Raw genomic sequence first — 23007 nt, 5'->3', positions numbered from 1 at the left:
GCTGGAAGACAACCACCTTCTCATTGTGTCCTTACATGTCCTTATGGGGAAAAACAGCAAGAACAGGTTCTCTGGTATCTCTTCTGGTAAGGGCACTAATCACATCATGAGGGCCCCACCCTCATAATCTCATCTAAACCTAATTATCTCCCAAAGTTCCAATCCCAAACACCATCAAATTGAGGGTTAGGGCTTCAACATGTGAATTTGGGGGGTACACAATTCAGTCTACAGCAGGGGAAAAAAGTAAGTACCAGAATGACATGTAATCATTCCATTAGTATAAAATTCAGAAACAGGCAAAACTAAATATTACATATTGACAGAAATTTGGGGGTGATAAAAATAAAACTATAAAAAAAATCATGGAAATGATTAACAAATTTCAAAGGATTAGTTTCAAAGGAAGAAACAAAACAGTCAGTCACAGATGAAAAGATTTTCCACATAGAATATCTAACATAATTTACACAGAAGTGTTGTAATTAGTAAAAGGTTTTAATAAGAACACAAAGAAAGACATTATATAAAATTCTACTGGCATTCTAACCTTCTGCAAGTATGAGTTGTAAAATATAATTTTAAAAAGATACCATCAAAAACCATGCAGTGCCTAGGAATAAAGGAAACAACAACAACAAAATAATGCAAGAGAAAATGTAAAACTTTACTGAAAAAATTAAAGAATTCCTAAGTAAATAAAAAAATGTACAATGCTTATAGATTGAATGGTTCAATATTATAAAGATGCCCAATCTCCCCAAAATGCTCCAAAGACTTAAGGCAATTCTAATCAAAATCCCAACAAGGGTGTAGGGGGAGAACTTGAAAACTGGATTATGACTCCAAATATGACTCCTCTCATGACTTACGTATGAAATCAGAGAACTAGAATAACAAGACACTCTCAAGTGGAATATAAGAGGACCTGCTGACCAGATTAAGAATTATTGTACAGCCACAGTAATTAAGGCAACATATTGGTGCAGAAATAGGGAAACTGACTGATGGAACCAGAAACACACCCACATATAAATATAGTCATTTAATTTAAAACAGAATACTCACTGCAGATTAGCAAGGATGGAAGGGCATTTCCATAAATGGTGCCAGGATAAAAATTTTTCTTTTTGTTCTAATACAATGAACTTCTAGCTCTCACATACTCAAAAATCAATCTCAGGTTGATTAAAAATAAATGTCAATGGTGAAGCTACAAAAATTTAAAAATATAATACAGAAGAATATCTTTATAACATTGTAATAGTGCTGGACTTTCAAATAAGACACAAATAATGATAACCATAAAGGAAAAGGTTGGCAAATTTGATCACATCAAAAGTAAGCACTTTTTTTTAAACTTTATTTATTTATTTTATTTTTGGCTGCATTGGGTCTTTGTTGCTGCGTGTGGATTTTTCTCTAGTTGCGGCGAGTGTGGGCTACTCTTTGTTGCGGTGCATGGGCTTCTCACTGCGGTGGCTTCTCTTGTTGTGGAGCATGGGCTCTAGGCGTGCGGGCTTCAGTTGCTCCGCTGCATATGGGATCTTCCCAGACCAGGGCTCAAACCCATGTCCCCTGCATTGGCAGGAGGATTCTTAACCACTGCGCCACCAGGGAAGCCCAGTAAGCACTTTTAATGCTCAAGTGACACCAGAAAAAAGAATTAAGAGAGCTACAAACATGACAAACATATCTGCAATACATAAAAACTGACAAAGGAATAGTTGCTAGCATACATAAAGAACACTTAAATGCCAGTAAGAAAAAGATAAAAATCCCAATAGAAAAATGACTTGGCAAAATATAAGACCCGGAATACATCAAACTAAAAAGTTTCTGTATAGCAAAGAAAACCATCAACAAAATAAATAGGTAACCTGCTGAATGGAAGAAAATATCTGCAAATCATATACCTGATAAGAGGTTAATATCCAAAATATATAAAGAACTTACACAACTCAGTAGCAAAAATACAGAAGCAATCCAATTTTTAAAATTAGGACAGAAAATCTAAATAGAGATTTTTCCAAGGAAGACATACAGATGGCCAAAAGGTACATGAAAAGATGCTCAACACCACTAATCATCAGGGAAATGCAAATTAAAACCACAATGAAGTATCACTTCACACCTATTAGAATGATTATTATAAAGATGCCAAAAATAATGAGTATTAGCAAGGAGGTGGAGAAAATGGAACCCTTGTGTATGTTGGTGGGAATGTAAATTGGTGCAGCTGCTATGAAAACCAGTATGGAGGTTCCTCAAAAAATTAAAAATAGAACTACCACATGACCCAGCAATTCCACTTCCAAGTTCTTATCCGAAGAAAATGAAAATACTAACTTAAAAAGATAAAAACACTCTCATGTTCATTAGAACATTATACACAATAGCCAATATATGGGAACAACCTAAGTGTCCATCAGTGTCCATGGATGGGTAAAGAAAATAAAATGTGATGTATATAAAGGCAAACCTTGGAGATATTAAAGGTTTGGTTCTAGACCACAATAAAGCAAATATTATAATAAAGGGAGTCACATGAATATTTTGGTTTCCCAGTGAGTATATGTTGTCGTTAAGCTATACAGTAGTCTACTAAGTGTGCAACAGCATTATGTCTAAAAAAATGTACATACCTTAATTTAAAAATACTTTATTGCTAAAAAATGCTAACTATCATCTGAGCTTTCCATGAATCATAATCTTTTTCCTGGTGGAGGGTGTTGCCTCAGTGGCTGCTGACTCCTCAGGGTGGTGGCTGCTGAAGGCTGGGGTGACTGTGCCAATTTCTTAGAATATGACAATAGTGAAGTCTGCCTCGCTGATGGACTCTTCCTTTCATAAAGAAGGAATCATGCAATGCTGCTTGATAGCATTTTACCCACAGGAGAACTTCTTTCAAAATTGGAGTCAGTCCTCTCAAACCCTGCAGATACTCTATCAACTAAGTTTATGAATTATTCTAAGTCCTTTGTTGTCATAACAACAATCTTCACAGAATCCTCAACAGGAGTAGATTCTATCTCAAGAAATCACTTCTTTGCTCATCCTTAAGAAGCAACTCCTCATCCACTCAAGTTTTTTATCATGAGACTGCAGCAATTCAGTCACATCTTCAGGCTCTGCTTCTAATTCTAGTTCTTTGCTATTTCCACCACAGCTACAGTTACTTCCTCCACTAAAGTCTTGAATCCCTCCCCTGCAAGTCATCCACGAAGGCTGGAATCAACTTCTTCCAAACTCCTGTGAAACTCCTGTGAATGTGAATGTGAACATCATGAATCATAATGTTCTTAATGGCATCTAGAATGGTGAGTCCTTCCCAGAAGGTTTTCAACTGACTTTGCTCAGATCCATCAGAGGAATCACCATCTATGGCAGCTATAGCCTTACAAACTGTATTTCTTAAAGAAGAAGAGTTGAAAGTCAAAATGACTCCTTGATCTGTGGGCTGCAGAATGGACACTGTATTAGCAAGCATGAAAATAACATGAATCTCACTGTACATCTCCATCACAGCTCTTGGGTAACCAGCTGCATTGTCAATGAGCAGTAATATTTTGAAAGGAATCTTTTTTTTCTGAACTGTAGGTCTTAACAGTGGGCTTAAAATAAATTCAGTAGACCATGTTGTAAATAGATGTGCTGTCATCTGGCTTTGTTGTTCCATTTATAGAACACAAGGAGAGTAGCACAATTTTAGCATAACATTAGCATAATTCTTAAGGGCCCTAGGATTTTGGGAATGGTAAATGAGCACTGGCTTCAACAAAGTCACCAGCTACACTGGCCCCCAACAAAAGAGTCAGCCTATCCTTTGAATCATTGAAGCCAGGCACATCCTAGATGGCATCTTCTTCCAAGAGAAGGCTCTTTTGTCTATCTTTTGTCTATTGAAAATCTGTTGTTTAGTACAGTCACCTTCGTTCATTATCTTAGGTAGATCTTCTGGATAACTCAATGTAGTTTCTACACCAGCATTTGCTGCTTCACCTTGCACTTTCATGTTATGGAGATGGCTTCTTTCCTTACACCTCTGCTAGCTTCAAACTCTTCTTCTGCAGCATCCTCACCTCTCTCAGCCTTCATGTAGAGTTGAAGAGTTAGCGCCTTGCTCTGGATTAGGCTTTGGCTTAAGGGAATGTTATGGCTGGTTTGACCTTTTATTCAGACCACTAAACTTTTTTCACATCAGCAATAAGGCTGTTTCACTTTCTTATCATCTGTGTGCTCACTGCAGTAGCACTTTTAATTTCCGTCAAGAACTCTTCCTTTGCATTCACAGCTTGGCTAACCGGAGCAAGAGCTAAGCTTTCAGCCTTCCTTAGCTTTCAACACGCCTTCCTCACTAAGCTTAATCATATCTTGCTTTTGATTTAAAGTGAGAGACATGCAACTCCTCCTTTCACTTGAACTTAGAGGCCACTGTCGGATTATTAACTGGTCTAATTTCAATATTGCTGTGTCTCGGGGAACAGGGAGGCCCAAGAAGTGGGAGAGAGATAGGGGATTGGCTGGTGAGTGGAGCAGTCAGAACACACACATTTGGTTCGCTCTCTTATGTGTGTGCGGTTCGTGGCATCCCAAAACAATTACAACAGTAACATCAATGACCACTATCACAGATCACTATCACAAAGATAATAATAATGAAAAAATTTGAAATATTGCGAGAATTACCAAAATATGACATAGAGGCACAAGTGAGCAAATGCTGTTAGAAAAAATGGCGCCAACAGACTTGGCTTGAGGCAGGGTTGCCACAAATCTTCAATTTGTAAAAAATACAGTATCTGTAAAGTGCAATAAAGCAAAGTGCAATAAAATGAGGTATGCCTGCAAATTTGCATTGTTTTTAAGTCACTGAGTTTGTGGTCATTTGTTAGAGCAGCAGTATAAGTGAATACCAGGTCATACTGAAAACAGAGGGGTTAAGAAAATGTCAACAAGCCAGATGTTGAAATCCCTAGTCCTTTTCTTCAATCAGTTCCCAGAATTCCTACAGTTAGGCCTTCTTCACCCTCTGGACTGAAGCCTGGAACAAACTTCTCCAGGAACTGTACCTAGATCTAAAGTTAATGACATTGGAGGTTCCAACTTTGGCAGAAACTGTTATCTGTTCACCAAACTCTACTTCCCAAGCACACAATTCAAGAATATTTTCCATTCCCTTGAATTTAAGGGAGCCATACAACTCAGTTTTGGACAACGTGATGTGGTAGGCAGTTGCAGTGGCATACCAGAGCTGGCACAATTGAAAACCAACAGTGCGTATCTCTTCCCATTTCTGCCTTCAGTCACATGATGTCACCATATCATGCTGGTAGCATGAAACTGACCATAATGGAGTACTTACATCATGTAGCCAATACTACAAAATAGAGTTCTTTCCTCCCAGGTGAGCCAGTTGTTAAAAATACACTGTCCATGTACCTACTGGTCATCTGTATGTTTTCTTTAAATGCAAATCAAAACTATAGTGAAGTACCACCTCACACCAGTCAGAATGGCCATCATTAAAAAGTCTACAAATAACAAATGCTGGTGAGGGTGTGGAGAAAAAGGAACCCTCCTATAGTGTTGGTGCCAATGTATTGATAAGCTGGTGCAGCCACTATGGAGAAGAGTATGGAGGTTCCTCAGTAAACTAAAAATAGAATTACCATATGATCCAACAATCCCACTCCTGGGCATATACCCGGACAAAACTATAACTCAAACAGATACATGCACCCGTATGTTTATTGCAGCACTATTCACAATAGCCCAAACATGGAGACAACCTAAATGTCCATGGACAGATGAATGGATAAAGAGGATGTGGTACATATACACAATGGAAAAATACTCAGCCATAAAAAGAATGAAATAATGCCATTTGCAGCAACATGGATGCAACTAGAGATTATCATACTAAGTGAAGTCAGAAATAGAAAGACAAATGATATGATATCACCATATGATATCACTTATATGTGGAATCTAAAGTATGGCACAAAGGAACCTATCTACAAATCAGAAACAGTTTCACAGACATAGAGAACAGACCTGTGGTTGCCAAAGGGGAGGTGGGTGGGTGGGGGAGGGAAGTATTGGGAGTTTGGGATTAGCAGATGTAAACTACTATATATAGGATGGATAAACAAGCTCCTACTGTATAACACAGGGAACTATATTCAATATCCTGTGATAAACCATAATGGAAAAGAATGTAAGAAAAAGAATGTCTACACGTGTTTAACTGTGTCACTTCGCTGTACAGCAAAGACTGGCACAACATTGTAAATCAACTATACTTCAAACAAAACTTCTTTTAATTTTAAAAATATTTTTAAAATTTAAAAAAAAATACACCATCTAGGGGCTTCCCTGATGGCGCAGTGGTTAAGAATCCGCCTGCCAATGCAGGGGACACAGGTTCGAGCCCTGGTCTGGGAAGATCCCACATGCTGTGGAGCAACTAAGCCTGTGTGCCACAACTACTCAGCCTGCGCTCTAGAGCCTGTGAGCCACAACTACTGAGCCCACATGCCACAACTACTGAAGCCCGCATGCCTAGCCTGTGCTCTGCAACAAGAGAAGCCACTGCAATAAGAAGCCTGCGCACCGCAACAAAGAGTAGCCCCCGCTCGCCGCAACTAGAGAAAGCCCGCATGCAGCAACGAAGACCCAATGCAGCCAAAAATAAATAAATAAAATAAATTAAAGAAAACAATACACCATCTAAGCCTCACTCATAAAAATTCCTGCACAATCTTCCATGTTAACTAGATGCAGAAGTTCCATTGACACCATCTCAAGAATGACAAATAAATGCCCACAAAGAAGGTTCTAGCTGATCAGAAACACCAATACTATACTTTATGTGAGTGAGAAATAAACTTTTTTTGTGTTAAGGCACTAAGACTGGGGGGATTGTTGTTACAGCAATTGTTACCCTCGCTAAACTGCCTAGGCACAGTGTCTCAAGTAAAGCTCATATAGATAACCTCTACTCATGGATTCAGCGTTTCCAATTAGTTTTCAGTATCCTATCTTTACACAGAAGTCAACCAAAGATTAGTGGACATCTGAAGACAGCTCGAACATAAAAGCTAAGGACAAAAGTAGGGGAGAAAAGCAACGGAGAGGAAACAAACCAAGTAGGAAGAAGAAAATTTTTAAGTATATATAATTAATACCAGAGAGATAAGAAGAGATAATCCAACTATGAAACAGGAACAGCATACCACAAAACAGTAACATTCAGAAATTTTTTAAAAAGAGTTCACATAAATTAAAAATATACGGAGAAATTTTAAAATTTGGGGGAAAGACTGGAAAATAAAGTGAGAAAATCATTCAAAAAATAGGACCAAAGGGCGGAAAGATAGAAAATAGAAGAGAAAGGATAACAAAAGTAGAACAACAGTCCAGAGAAATGCTGAATAAAAGGAGATTCAAAAAGAGAAGAGAGCAAACTGAGAAATTTTTCAAGGAAAGAAACAAGAACTGCCAGAATTAAAGAGCCCATCAAGGATCCAGCACAACTAATGAAAACAGACTCATAGCAAGGGTCTATGAAACTTTAGAAATTGCTGACAAACAGGACTCTACATATTTTCTGGACAGTAAAAACAGATCATACACAAAGAACAGGTAATCAGAATTGCATCAGGCTTTTCGATAACAATACTGGAAACTAAAAGGTAATACAGCAATGCCACCAAAATTCTGAGGAAAAGTTATTTCCAACCAAGAATTCTATAGGCAGTCAATGTAAAGTTATACTCTTTTCAGACATGCAAGATCTCAAAAAAAATCTACCTCCCATGACCTTTCTCAAGAAGTTACTGGAGGATAACTCCTGAAAGCTCCACCATGGTAAGGTAATAAACCAAAAAAATCAAGCAACAAGGGATCCAACACAGGAATAGGCAAAAGGAATACCTAAGATAACAAAGATCCTAATATGACTTCCATAAAACAGGTCCAGGTTGGACCTAGTCAAAGGACTCCAGGAGGGATTTCTTCAGGAACATGAAACTGATAGAAGATGTATATGACTGAGACAAATGGCAAAGACATGAATTAGTCATAAGTAAATAAAAAACTTGATCAAAGGAAAAGGCGACTGTATCTGCAAGGAAAATGAAATGTCAGGAAAGGAAAAACTAAGCACAGTTTACAACATGGTTCAGCTGAGGATGTTTACACAAGAAATTAATGTAAACACCAAATACTGATCTAATCAAAATTATGAAGTAACTATGAAAGGGCTGGTAGGATACAGATGCTGGGCGGGAGGGGTGGAAAAAGAGCTAAATAATCATTTTCAATAGCAGAAGTCAACAGATCATGCCCACAAGTGAAAAATCAGGCAACAAAACAAGCATGTTATTTAGAGACATGTAATAATCACCGAGTTATCAAATAAAAGTACGTACCTGTGGGAAGGGGGAAATGAGAGCATGTTGTTTTTTTCTTATAAACCTTATAGAACTATTATATTCTTTAACCTATGCTAATGTATAACTTTGATAAGCAAACTAAAAATAAAAAAGGGAGGGAGGAGAGTATGGATTCTGCAACCAGACTATCGGGGTTTATTCCTGAATATGGTCTATATTAACTGGGTGACTTTGAGCAAGTTACTTAACTTCTCTGTGCCTGAGTTTTCCTCATTTGTAGCAAGAATAACAGTATCTACCTCACAGAGTTGTTGTGAAGATTGAAGATTGAGCTAATATACATAAAGCTCTTAAAAACAACAGCTGGCACATAATAAGCATGGATTAATACTGACTTACTTTAGAAAATCTACCTCTAGGCCTTGTTAGAATTCTAATGACAGTGTAAAGGTCTTAGAGGAGTTTTATTTTAAGGAAAGTTATCTTTTTGCATTATATTATTGTTTATAAACAAATAACAGGTTAAATATGCTAAACCTTAATTATGTTTCACTATTTTAACAGTGAAAAGAATTTCTCATATGAACTTCAAGACTGCTACTTGGAATCATCTTTCTTAAAATACCAAGCAATACTCAACTAAGAAAATCAATACTGGTAAGAAGTCTTGAAATTTTAATCAAATAACCAGTCTAAGTTAAGATTAAACAAATTAAGTCTCTGCTTACATAAGACAACTTCCCTTTCTTTAAAAATCAATTTAATTTAACAGCTTTCATAAAGAAGCCTGGAGCTTGCCTCGGGCTGTTCAGATTTCCTAACACTATGTTTCATAACAAAGGTATACATACATTTAAGTCGGTCACAACTCCTAAATTACATCAGTCTAAAGACAACTAGAGTTACATAAAGGCAACAACTTTTATTATTTTAAATACTTCTTAATGTATACTAAAAATTAAATTTTAAAAATTCAGTATCCCACTAATAAAACCTTATCTTTTCCTATGTTTCTTCCTTGTTCCTACACATATATCATAAAAGGCAACTTTAAAACCCAAACTTTCCTCTAATCAAACAGTAAATATGTCATTATCCTCTTCCCTCCCTCCCACACACGAAGAATTTTTTTCTTAAAATGCATTCATTCGGGCTTCCCTGGTGGCGCAGTGGTTAAGAATCCACCTGCCAATGCAGGGGACATGAGTTCGAGCCCTGGTCCGGGAAGATCCCGCATGCCGCGGAGCAACTAAGCCCGTGTGCCACAACTACTGAGCCTGCACTCTAGAGCCCGCGAGCCACAACTATTGAGCCTGTGTGCCACAACTACTGAAGCCTGCGTGCCTAGAGCCCGTGAGCCACAACTACTGAAGCCTGCGCACCTAGAGCCTGTGCTCCACAACAAGAGAAGCCACCACAATGAGAAGCCTGCGCACCGCAACTAAGAGTAGCCCCTGCTCGCCGCAACTAGAGAAAGCCCACGAGCAGCAACAAAGACCCAACGCAGCCAATAAAAAAAAAAAAAATGCATTCATTCACTCCACTGAATGTTAGAATATCAAGAATTACCAAGATGAAAGAGAAACAGTTTCTTTTCCCAAAGAACTTAAAGCAAGAAATAAAATGAATATAACTACTTAATATTTTTATCTCATGTTCTATATCTTGCCTTTTTTATATTTCAAAAAAGAAATAGATGCCTTTATAATAAAAGGGGGCAACCCCTGACATAAGAACAGCACAAATAATATACTATAAGAAGGGGAACAAATGATTTTCAGCAGCAAGATTATTTTCAAAGAAAAGTGACAGATATCTAGGAACTGCCTTAAAGAACAGATAGAATTCAGAAATGCAGAGAAGAGGGAATGTGAAGTTTCATGATATTGGAGGCAGAAGGAAAAGTTTGGGCCAAAGCATGGAATCAAGAAAAGCGAGAAGCATATATGAGGAATAATAATTAGTTCATTTTGCAAAAGGAAGAGGACTGTCTTTTTCCTAAAAGGAAGAGAAGTTTGAAAATCAAGCCTCAGAGCACTCCAACATTTAGGAATCATGAAGAAGAGAAGGCCCCAGCAAAGAAAATTCAGTGGTTTTTTTGCCAGACCTCTCCCAAGTAAGAAGTCTGGCTGGAGACTTGATATACGTGAGTAGGCTTCACTTTAGCCTGAGTGTATAAAGAACAAGCAGTCATCATGGGGCTACCCTTAAATCCCAAACAACAAGGAGGGAAGAGGGCACCTGCAACATAAATTATATTAACACTTGCCCAGATATTTCATTAAATTTCTTTGAACTCTCTGGCATTTTCCCCCACAATGCATAAAAATGTATTAAAAATACTTAGCACAAGAAAGAAAGCACTCAATAAATGACAGCTATTATTAACACTCTAAAATTAACATCTACCATACTAAAATGTTTCCCACTTTCAGTGGCCAAAACCTTATTATTTAATTTAAATAACAAACAGCTGAGAAGGTGATAGACTGAGAGTTTGAAATATTTAAAGAGAGAGCCTGAACCGTGGTGGAAGTTGAAAGGTCTGAAAACTCAAAAACAAAGTAAAATTTGGGGAGGAAAGTTGGAGTAAGGTATCTAGACAATTCAATGGGAAAAGAATAGTCTTTTCCACAAATGGTGCTAGGAAAACTGGATAGCCACATGCATAAAAATAACGTTAATCCCTAGCTCACACCCCGCACAAAACTTATTCAAAAAGGATCACAGACCTAAGTATAAGAAAACTACAAAACTCTTGGAAGGAATTATAGGTACTAACCTATATGACCTTGGATTTGACAAATCTTTCTTAGATGTGCAAAAAAACACAGGCAAAGGAAAAAATAGATAAACTGGACGACATCAAAATTAAAAACCTTTGCACTGCAAATGATATCAGCAGGAAAGTGAAAACAACAAAACAGGAAGAAATATTTACAAATCATACATCTGTAAGGTACCTGCATCCAGAGTATATGAAGAACTCTTACAAACTCGATAAGGAAAAGACATATAACCCGACTTAAAAATGAGCTAAGGATTTGAATGGACTTTTCTCCAAAGATATGCAAACAGCCAATAAGCACATGAAAAGATGCTCACTGTCAGTGTCATTAGGAAAATACAAACCAAAATCACAATGAGATACCATTTGACATTCACCAGGATGGCTAGAATCAAAAAGACCTATAATGAAATAACAAGAGTTAATGAGGGACTTCCCTGGTGGTGCAGTGGTGAAGACTCCGTGCTCCCAATGCTGGGGTCCTGGGTTCAATCCTTGGTCAGGGAACTAGATCCCACATGCATGCTGCAACTAAGAGTTCACATGCTGCAACTAAGGAGCCCGTGAGCTGCAACTAAGGAGCTGGCAAGCCACAACTAAGGAGCCGGTAAACTGCAACTAAGGAGCCCGCCTGCTGCAACAAAGACCTGGCACAACCAAATAAATAAATAAATAAACAAATTTTTTTTAAAAAAAGAGTTAATGAGGATATGGAGAAATTAGAACCTTCATACATTGCTGATGGGAATGTAAAATGGAATAGACAATCTGGAGAACAGTCTGGTAGTTCTTTAAACAATTAATAAACAAAGTTACTGTATGACCTAGCAATTCCATTCCTAGATACACATCCAAAAGATGTGAAAATACATGTTCACAGAAAAATTTGTACATGAATGTTCACAGCAGCACTATTCATAGTAGCCAAAAAAGTAGAAACAATTCAAACATCCATCAACTGATAAAGGGATAAACAAACGTGGTATATCTATACAATGGAATATTACTTGGCCATAAAGAAGAATGCAGTACTGATATGTGCTGTGACATGACTGAATCTTGAAAGCATCATGCTAAGTGAAAAGAAGCCAACCACAAAAGACTACATATTTCATGATTTCATTTATATGAAATGTCTAGAATAGGCAAATCTAAAGACACAGAAAATAGATCAGTGGTTGCCAGGGGCTGGGGGCAGTACAGATTGGGGAGTGACTATTAATGGGTATGAGGTTTCATTTGGTTTGATGAAAACGTTCTAAACTTAGATTATGGTGATAGTTGCACAACCATGATTACCAAAAAAAAAAAAATCACTGAATTGTACACTTTCAATGGGTGAATTTTATAGTATGTGAATTATAAATTATATCTTAAAGTGTTTTTTAATGTTAGGTAATTCTTGAAAATTAAAAAAAAAAAAGCTGGGCAAGTTTTTTAGCTAACTTTCTCCTTAAAACATCTCTCAATGAAACTCTTCTCTGGAAGAATCTTGTAGGACTTTGTATTATGTAATAAGAAGGAAGTTCATTCCAAAACAAGGTCTACAATTCATTTTGAGGAAATAAGAGTATCTGAGAACAATCTCTGGAATGTTCTACAGTCCCTAAGTTATATAATTTTCCAACCAAGGATAGGAATTAGAAAGAAGTAGTAATAATAAAACTAATAATAAAAGTAGTAATAAAAGTTATTATTAATTTAGGTAACAAGTATTGAGTCTTTATTATGCATCAGGTTTTATAAGTATTTTCTTATTCAATCTTCATTTAAAAAAACATTTTTCAAAATAAAAGTCCACAGTAGAAGTCTGGTTAAATAAATTATGATACACTATACAACAAACTATTATGTAGTCATTAAAAAATTATTTTCTGGATATAACACCAAAAGCACAGGAGAAAAACAAAAAGGTAAGCTGGACCTTACCAAAATTAAAACCTTTTGTGCATCAAAGGACACTATCCTTTGAAAAAGGATACCATTCCTTGGGTGAAAAAGCAAACCACTGATTGGGAGAAAATATTTGCAAATCGTATATCTGATAAGGGATAGATATCCAGAATGTATAAAGAACAGCTCAACAACAAAAAATCAAACAGCCAGATTATAAAATGGGCAAAGTACTTAAACAGACATTTCTCCAAAGAAGTTATACAAATGATCAGTAAACACATGAGAAGATGCTCAACGTTACTAGTCAGTAGAGAAATGTATCCTATGACCCGTGTTCACAGCAGCATTATTCACAACAGCCAGAAAGTGGAAGCAACCCAAGGATCCACTAACAGATAAATGGATAAACAATGTGTGGCACATACATATATGCAATGGAATATTATTCAGCCTTAAAAAGGAATGAAATTTTGACACATTTGACAACATAGTTAAACCTTTGAAGACATCATACTAAGTGAAATAAGCCAGTCATAAAAGGACAAACATCGTATAATTCCTCTTTCATGAGATTCCTAGAGTAGTCAAATTCATTGAGACAGAAAGGAGAATGGTGGTTACCAGTGGCTGGGAGAAGGGGAGAATGGGGAGTTAAGTGTTTAACAGTGTACAAAGTTTCAAGTGGGGAAGATGAAAAAGTTCTGAAGATGGAGAGTTAGTGATGGTTACACAACACTGAGAATTTACTTAATGCCACAGAGCTATATACTACCTAAAATGGTAAATTTCACATTACATATATTTTAGCACCATAAAAAATTATTTTATAACAATCACACTAAGATATATTGATGACAGGAAATGGAAGAATATATGTGTGGTGGGATGAACTAGCAATCTTCCCCACTTAATTAGACAGCACATAGTAATCAAAACAATTCAGTGGGTCTGACATACAGATAAAGAGCCCTCTCCTTCTGGGTAACAAAGGGAACAATGACTGACAGCTACTGATTCTTGAATTACAAGGCTCGAAGCAAGGCAGGAAGGATGTAAATGCTTCTCTGCACAATATTAGAGGTGGTTTAGTGGGCTTCACATAAACTTTGCTCATCTATAATTAAGGCTGTGAGATGTCTGGGAAAAATAAATGCTTTTCTTCGTGAGTTGTATTACTTCACAGGTTACTTAGGAAACGAAACCAGCTTGATCACTGGTCTCATTAGTATAGAGGCTGCACAGAATTGAGCACTCACTTTTACCTTCATTCACTGGGTTAGCTCTCCTACCTCTCCAAACCAGGTAGAGAAGAAAATAATTGAGCAGAGTCTCATTACTGAGCATCACTGACTCTCCTGCAGAGGCCAGAGGCATTGTTCAATTGTGCAAAATACAAGTGGGATTCAAGGAGAAATACTTCTTGTGGAGAGCGTGTTAGGGATGATGTCATCAGACTGAAAGATTCGAAGAGACTGTGTGATTTGGCATATGGGCATGATCTGTCCCTATCTTTCTCTCTGACTTCATCTCTTGCCACTCTTACCTGTGATCACTCAACTTGCCTTCTTGTTATTCCTCAACACAAATTTTGGACCCATCTGAGGGATCCTGAACCTCTTTCTGCCTGAAACATTCTTTCCTCAGCTGTTCTCAAACACTCCCTCACCTCATTCAGTTCTCTTCTCAAATGTCGGGTTTTTAAAGAGGCTTTCCTTGATGATTTTATTTAAGAGAGCCTCTCCCCCATCATTCTCTATCCCCCTACACTGTTTCATTTTTTTTCATAGACTAATCACAGTTGTTACATAATTTGTTTATTGCTTATTTCCTATCACTAGAATGTAAACTCATAGGGCAGGAAGGACATCAGTCTTACTCATTACAATATTAGCAGTGCTTAGAACAGGGGCATACAAACAACAAATAGATATCTGTTGAAGGAATATGGGCAGAGGAAAAGAGCATAGAGAGTGCAATGGACAGGTCAGATAGTATCGAAAAAGGCCGCTCCTACTTTCAAAGGACTAAGTCCAGATGTGCCTCCCCTTGGAGACTTAAGAACTTAACACCTGATAGCTAGAATACCGGCCTTTACTCCTCCTACACTGCAGTATTCTTGAGAGTTGCCTGATCCTTCAGTAAATAAAGTTGTTTGTCTGTATTGCAGTTCAAAGGATTTGGTAAGGGGAAGGCTGATAGGGCTGAATGGGCAAGGAAAAAACATGTGTAATTTATCCTAATGTGAGAGTTTTACACAACAAGAAACTGGAAGGGGACTGGCTCCTCTCGGTGGTCTACAACTCAGAATCACCTTGGCTTAGCAGCAGCAGTGAAGAAATCCTAACCCAAAAAGCACAAAGACAACTCCAAATGTTAAAGAATGAATTCTTTGACTTTATAACAAAAATTAGTAAATATTGCCCTTTGGGATCAAAAAAGGGAAGGGCCCTGATACACTCAGGTTACTTACAGAAGTTAAACTATGTGGGGAAAAAAAAAGATATACACAGAGAAAAAAATACATGCAAATTATTAAAGTGCAATTAACATACACTATTGTATTTTTAAACATTTAACAACAGAACAGCCAGACATTAACCAGATATTTGGTTATCTTAAAGCCACAAATGTTCCATAAAACCAACAACAGCTTCAATGCATTCTTTGTGTTAGTAATGTCTAAAAGGTATATACTCTTCATTGAAATATTCTGGAAGAAAAAATTTAAGAAAAAATAAACAAGAAATACAATATCAATAGTTATCGATGGGTGGTGAAATCAAGGATGTCCCTAGTAATCTTTTTTTTTTTTTTTTTGGTCACGCCATGTGGCATGTGGGATCTTAGTTCCCCAACCAGGGATCGAACCCGTGCCCCCTGCAGCGTGGAGTCTTAACCACTGCATTGCCAGAGAAGTCCCCCAGTGACCTTAATACTTAAATATTTTCCATGTAATCACAATAAAGAAACTTATTTAAAAATTAAAACAATAAATAATTGAACAATCAACTTTACTAAAGAAACATAATACAGCCACATTATACAAGACCTTTCTCAGTCCTGAAAGGCAGAGGAATGAACTAGAACGCTGTCCTATTTATAACCTTTTCCCCCAAACCAAAAAAATCACTGTAATGGTGAACATTTTATTTCTTCCTTTCAATACAATTTTCAACAGGTTTATTCATCTTAATTTTTTAAAAGCAAGTTTTCAAGCATACTACCCACAAAAATGGTGATTATATTAGAATTTGAATTTTTCAATGATCCATTGGTGTAAGGAATACCTTGAACTAAGTAAGATCTTTTGTGGCACATGTTCAGAACCACGTATTATCAAGAACCATTCCTGATAGTAACATCCTCAGAAGCAATCTAAAATTACAGACGAAGAAACTACCTATTCAAAAGAAATAACGTGAGCTAATGAAGAGAGAATAGTGGACACTTTTTTGCCTACCCACATCCACTCTTCTCTTCCACCTTTCCAACAGAATACCAATTTTCTTCATGTTTCCACCCTCCTCAGCTACAAGGGTGGATCCCCATTCGTATAAGCTGTTACTGGTCTTGGGTAGAACTAACCAGGCTGAAGGGAAAGACACAGCCCAGGATTACAGGGAACAGATCACTCTCTCCTTGTGCATTTTATTGATTACAACTGATTTCAAGGAGGAAATCAGCCTTTGGACATCAATTTTGTGAAGAGGAGGGCAGAGAAAGAGAAAGAAACTGGATCTGTGATGAAATCATTGATTTGCTGAATCAAATAATTTTGTAGTTTGTCTACTAGTCTGCACTTCCTATTCTGTATCCTAACAAAGTTCTTTTTAAGCAAATTTGAGTCAGGTTACATACAACCCAACTTACGTAGCCAAAAGCATCCTAACCCATATGGAAGGAAATCAAATCATTTTGAATTATCTTGTTAACAAAAGTCGAATACTATATGTTAATATGTGTTAATACCTTAATTAATACTTAGAACTGTTGACAACTACATCTCCATCATAAAAATAAGTTTAAGTATCCCATCTGTCACGTTGTCTTAATAGCTACCCAAAAAGACATCAGTAAACACCAATGCATCTTTCTTAAAGATCTTTTAAAAAGAAAAAAAGTTATACATACTTACACTTTATATTTTTTATGTAAATACATTCAAAAAAAAGGAAAGAACAATCAGAGTTCCTTCTAGGGCTTGCATTTGGTTGACAAACAGCCTAATAATCAGACATAGTTTATAAGAATATTGAGACAACTCGTGTATGTAAGAGTTTGAAAACTTTCCTGTTTGCACTTTGTGTGCATGCTTATACATACACAATTTTTTATATGTGTAGACACAACTAAGATAATTAATATTAAAAAAAACACTTTTATTTTATTACAGATATTCACCAAAGGATACGCCATGGTGCATTAATAACATGAGAATCATAACCCAAGAGCTTTTTTTTTCTTGCTTGATGGCTATGTAAAAATATATCTGGCATATGAAATATCAATCTCCTTAGTCATTTACAGTAATACACAAATATTGCCAAGCAAATATAAAAACACTAAAGTTTACTGTTGCCAAGTTGCTATGGCTAAATATCAATTAAAGAAACAAACCAAGAAAAACATTTGAACTTCTGCAGTCATAGCTCAAGGATACCGAAGGTAAAAACAAAAGTGGATGCATTCTGATGTAAATTGATACAGCCACTACGGAGAACAGTATGGAGGTTCCTTAAAAAACTAAAAATAGAACTACCATATGACCCAGCAATCCCACTACCTCAGGCATATACCCTGAGAAAACCATAATTCAAAAAGAGTCATGTACCACAATGTTCATTGCCGCTCTATTTACAATAGCTAGGACATGGAAGCAACCTAAGTGTCCATCAACAGATGAATGGATAAAGAAGATGTGGCACATATATACAATGGAATATTACTCAGCCATAAAAAGAAACGAAATTGAGTTATTTGTAGTGAGGTGGATGGACCTAGAGTCTGTCATACAGAGCAAAGTAAGTCAGAAAGAGAAAAACAAATACTGTATGCTAACACATATATATGGAATCTAAGGACAAAAAAAAAAAAAGTCATGAAGAACCTAGGGGCAAGATGGGAATAAAGACGCAGACCTACTAGAGAATGGACTTGACGATATGGGGAGGGGGAAGGGTAAGCTGGGACAAAGTGAGAGAGTGGCATGGACATATATATACTACCAAATATAAAATAGATAGCTAGTGGGAAGCAACCACATAGCACAGGGAGATCAGCTCGGTGCTTTGTGACCACCTAGAGGGGTGGGATAGGGAGGGTGGGAGGGGGGGAGATGCAAGAGGGAAGAGATATGGGGATATATGTATACGTATAACTGATTCACTTTGTTATAAAGCAGAAACTAACACACCATTGTAAAGCAATTATACTCCAATAAAGATATTAAAAAAAAAAAAGTGGATGCATTCTGAGTCCATCCTTGAAATCTTAACGTCTGACTCTAGCAGAATGAATCAAAAACTTCAGTTTAGGGCTTCCCTGGTGGCGCAGTGGTTGAGAATCTGCCTGCCAATGCAGGGGACACGGGTTTGAGCCCTGGTCTGGGAGGGTCCCACATGCCGCGGAGCAGCTGGGCCCGTGAGCCACAATTGCTGAGCCTGCGCGTCTGGAGCCTGTGCTCCGCGACGGGAGAGGCCGCGATAGTGAGAGGCCCGCGCGCCGCGACGAAGAGTGGCCCCCGCTTGCCGCAACTGGAGAAAGCCCTTGCACAGAAACGAAGACCCAACACAGCCAAAAATAAATAAATAAAAATTTAAAAAAAAAAAAAAACAAAAAAACTTCAGTTTAGAAAAACTGGTGTGACTTCGTATGTCCCTCACATAACAGCAGGTTGGAGGCACAATCAAACCTAAAAATCTATTACAGTAGGAACTGGAAATCTGTACTATTAAAGGGTAAAGATGAACATATAAATTGTTGTATCATGAGAGAGGATAAATGAAAAATGGAAATCCAATGCAGTAAGGGAAACTGGTTGGCAAATGGTTAGTTTTCAAACTCCTCAGTGTCAAATCATTATTGTTGGACTCAAACCTCAGCATCCTATCAGAGTACAGAACTGGTACCCCAGCCACACACGTAGATATCCCTTAATAAATTAAACTAAAAACTGTCAATATTATTGGATATCTACTTCTTAAAGACTTCTTTCAACTAAAAACAGAAACAGTTGCAGTTACAGCTATTTCATCATTACTTCTGTCCTAAAGGCATGGATTCTTAAAACTTCTAGTTAATAAAGGACTGAATTTTAAGAGTTGGAAGGGGGACTTCCCTGGTGGCACAGTGGTTAAGAATCCGTCTGCCAATGCAGGGGACATGGGTTCAGGCCCTGGTCTGGGAAGATCCCATATGCTATGGAGCAACTAAGCCCATGCACCACAACTACCGAGCCCGCGAGCCACAACTACTGAGCCCGAACACTGCAACTACTGAGTCCACGCGTTGCAACTACTGAAGCCTGCACGCCTAGAGCCCACGCTCCTCAACAAGAGAAGCCGCTGCAATGAGAAGCCCGCACACAGCAACAAAGAGTAGGCCCCGCCCACCGCAACTAGAGAACACCAGCGTGCAGCAATGAAGACAAACGCAGCCAAAAAAAAAGAGTTGGAAGGAACCTTAGGAAATCATTTCTAATCCACACTCCATGTCAAGCTAGGAAACTCTGATGAATGCATTTAGCAAAGATATATGGAGTTCTTTATATTCAAGGCTGAATGTTGATTGCTGGGGGTAACACAAATATATCTAAAACCTGATACCTTCCTTTAAGGAATCTATAGGATGCCCCAAGGAATTCTGGGATGTGAAATAGAATATTGTACCATAATAAAGATAAAAATAAAATCCTAAGAACCAAGAGGAGTCTTTAAGCAAGATAAAAGGATTCAGTGGATGCTTAAGTGATGTTTGAGTTAAGCCTGGAATCTAGACATTTGGCAGTGGAAGGGAAGGACATTCCAGGCAGTGAGAATAGAATAAACTCTGATGCCCTGTACATACAGACTTCATTTCCAACTCCTCTTTCCTTACATAGTCTACTTTTGCCAGGCCAGTCATCTTGGCACCTATTCTTCCAATAAGACAGCTTCTTCAAACAGGCATTCCCTCCTCAGGGCCTTTGCATCTGCTGCTCCCTCTGCCTGGAAAGAACTTCCCCCAGATACCTGCAAGGCTGGCTTTCTCACCTCCTTCAAGTCTTTGCTCAAATATCACCCTTCTCAGTGAAAACTTACCTGACTATCTTATTTTAAAGTGTCATCCTTGCATTCCCTATCACCCTGCCCTGCTCTATTTTTCCCACAGCACTTATTATTATCCAGCATGGTATATATTCTACTTATTAGCTTTGTCTATGCCCTTGCTGAAAGAGCAGAAGTTATCTGTTTGTTCACCTCCAAATTTTAAAACACTGCCTGCACATGGTAGGCATGACATCAACATTTGCTGACAAACAAATGGAATAAAGAGTGAATAAATGAATTGACTGAATGAAAAAGATTTCTGCCCTCAAACAGTTTATGATCTATCACAGAAAGCAAATATATAAATAATCTTAAATTATTCCTGAATGACAAAAATAAATACACAGTTGGCAAAACTCAATTTATAAAAGACCAATAACAGTTCCTAGCATCCCCACTTCCACACGACCAGCAACCACTAGATTCTTCTTTTTTACATCTCTTAGCTCCCTGCCCCCAGTAACACTGTCATGTAGCAATGACCAAAAATGACACCAGAGCTGCCACTGCTGCAACAACTGTCTCTTCCCACATTAACCTTCACTGCTACCTACTGAGTAAAGGTAAAAGATATTTCTGTTGCCATTGTTGGACAAGAGAAAGATGTATTCCTGGATTTCCAAATTCAATACATTTTTCTGTACGTGGTTAAATTCTACACTACAGAAGTGGTTACACTGATACTATAGATTAGCCACGAAACCTACTTTGAAAGTGCTTAGTTATTAAGTGGAGATATGGAAAAACACATTTTAAAATTGTTTCACTATTGGAACACAGTTTCTACACTGCAAATGGATGGCACAGGCAAAATGACTAAAAGAAAGATTCCTTCAATAAAGGCTAGTACAGTACTATATTTTAGGCAAATAGGTAACAATGTAAAGTCAAGGGGATTTTTTCCACTCTGAATAATCAACTAGAATTTTATCCTGGATTAAAGAACGATGTAGAATTCTTAGAGCATTAGTATTTAAATTATGCTACACTAAAACCAATCAGGAGTAGTAGAAAATATTCTTTATCGCCAGCAAAAGCAAAACTACTTAAGGAAATGAGCTCAAGATTTCTCACTTCAGCTAACACCTCCACAGACTGCATTATCATTTTAGGCAAAGTGACACTTCACATTTAATTTTTAACGGCAGGAATGATTTCCATCTGGGATTTATCCGCATAAAAGTGTTAGCCTTGGCACACTTTCAGTATTTAACTGAAAGCTCATTTTTTGGCTCTAAGCAAAATGCCCAATACTACGCAATAGGTATTATCTCTACATTAATCCCACCACTGAGAGCCTAATATTGTGTTCTACATAGTGGTGAATTATGCCCTCAGATAAGCACATCTGTCTGTAACCCTCCCTCAAACACTGATAAATTACTTATCTTCACTACCTTAAAACCTTCTGCATTTTTCAACAATATTTACACTTCTAAAAGAGTTTAACAAATATTACTATTCTTCGTAAGGAGAAAGAAAAACTATAAATTAGGGCAAACTCCCTTGCGTAGAAAAATGCCAAACCAGCCGCTGAAATGGTAACTTTCAGGTATAGCATCACAGTTCTAACTGGTCAAACTACAATCCTCGCCAGTTATTGCAGGAGTAGATAAATTGCAGCCACTGGGGGGAAAGCCACACAAAAACGTTAGGTCCTCACTTATCTTTTTCGTTAAAAAGGAGACACCTGAAAGTCAGGGGCAGTAGATCCCGTAAGGCAACCTACTGGAGAGACTGTCTGAGCGTGCAGGTCTCCAAACGCAGGAAGCCAAAGTTCCTGCGTGACGACAGGATGGCAGCGAAAACCAGTAGCCCATCCGTCCACAAGAGAAGAGAAAGAAGTCCACCAGAAAAGGCTGGGAGTCACGGAGGTGGGGCTGCGAGACCTGCCGGCTCCGCGCCGTCTCCCTCGGCTGCTAACAGAAGCCGCGGGCTGCAGATCGGCGAGAGCGCCGGGTGGGCTCGCGGGCACAGGGGGGCTGCGGCTGACCGACTGGCTTCGGCCCCGCGCCGGGAAGTCTCCAGGGCCTCGCCCGCGCAGCCGGGAAGCCACCCAGCCCACAGACAGGCGGAGGAGCCACCTGGGCAGAGCCACGTCGGAGGAAGGGAGCGCGGCGGGAGGTGGGCACCCGGCACACCCACCGGGAGGCTGACAGCCCGGAGCGCGAGACGGCTGGGGCGCGAGAAGGGCCGCGGCGCGCTTGAGGGGGTCGCCCTGAGGGCGCCGCCGGCCGCCAACGACTCCCCCTAGCCCGAATCGGCGGCAGCGGGGTACTCACGTAGGGCTGGTAGAACTTGGAGAGCCGCGGCTTCCCGTGGTTGTTAAAGATTAGGATCGCCTTGATCATGGCTGAGCCGGGCCGACCGGGTGGGAGCTGGGGGCCAGGGCGGGGGCGGGCGCACGAGCCTCGCCTTGGGATCTCGCTGGCGATCCTTCCCCACCCGCCCCCTCCCGCACACGCGCGCGCCCCCGCGCGCGCCCCGGAGCTGCGGGGCAGGGCTTGGATAGGGCGGGGCCTGGGCGGGGTCGGCGCGGAGGGAAGCGGAAACAGCTCCAGGCCGGAGCTCGAAGCATAGGGGCGCCTGCGCACCCTGCGGCTCACGGGTACGTTGC

The 23007-nt window shown here is 38.8% G+C and overlaps 1 protein-coding gene across 1 annotated transcript in view; it reads right to left on the bottom strand.

Annotated features, from left to right (window-relative positions):
- Positions 1 to 22917, bottom strand: part of AP3S1 (adaptor related protein complex 3 subunit sigma 1) — a 68903-nt gene extending 45986 nt beyond the window's left edge. The window contains exon 1 of the mRNA XM_068535753.1: positions 22673 to 22917. Coding sequence (XP_068391854.1) covers positions 22673 to 22741 — 69 coding nt within the window. The 5' untranslated portion in view covers positions 22742 to 22917. The remainder of the gene's footprint in view (positions 1 to 22672) is intronic.
- Between the last annotated feature and the right edge of the window lie 90 nt (positions 22918 to 23007).

This window comes from Eschrichtius robustus, chromosome 2 (genome assembly GCF_028021215.1).
Source record: "Eschrichtius robustus isolate mEscRob2 chromosome 2, mEscRob2.pri, whole genome shotgun sequence".
Classification (NCBI taxonomy): domain Eukaryota; kingdom Metazoa; phylum Chordata; class Mammalia; order Artiodactyla; family Eschrichtiidae; genus Eschrichtius; species Eschrichtius robustus.
Note: the sequence above shows the minus strand (reverse complement) of the source record. Positions and strands in the feature narration are given on the sequence as shown.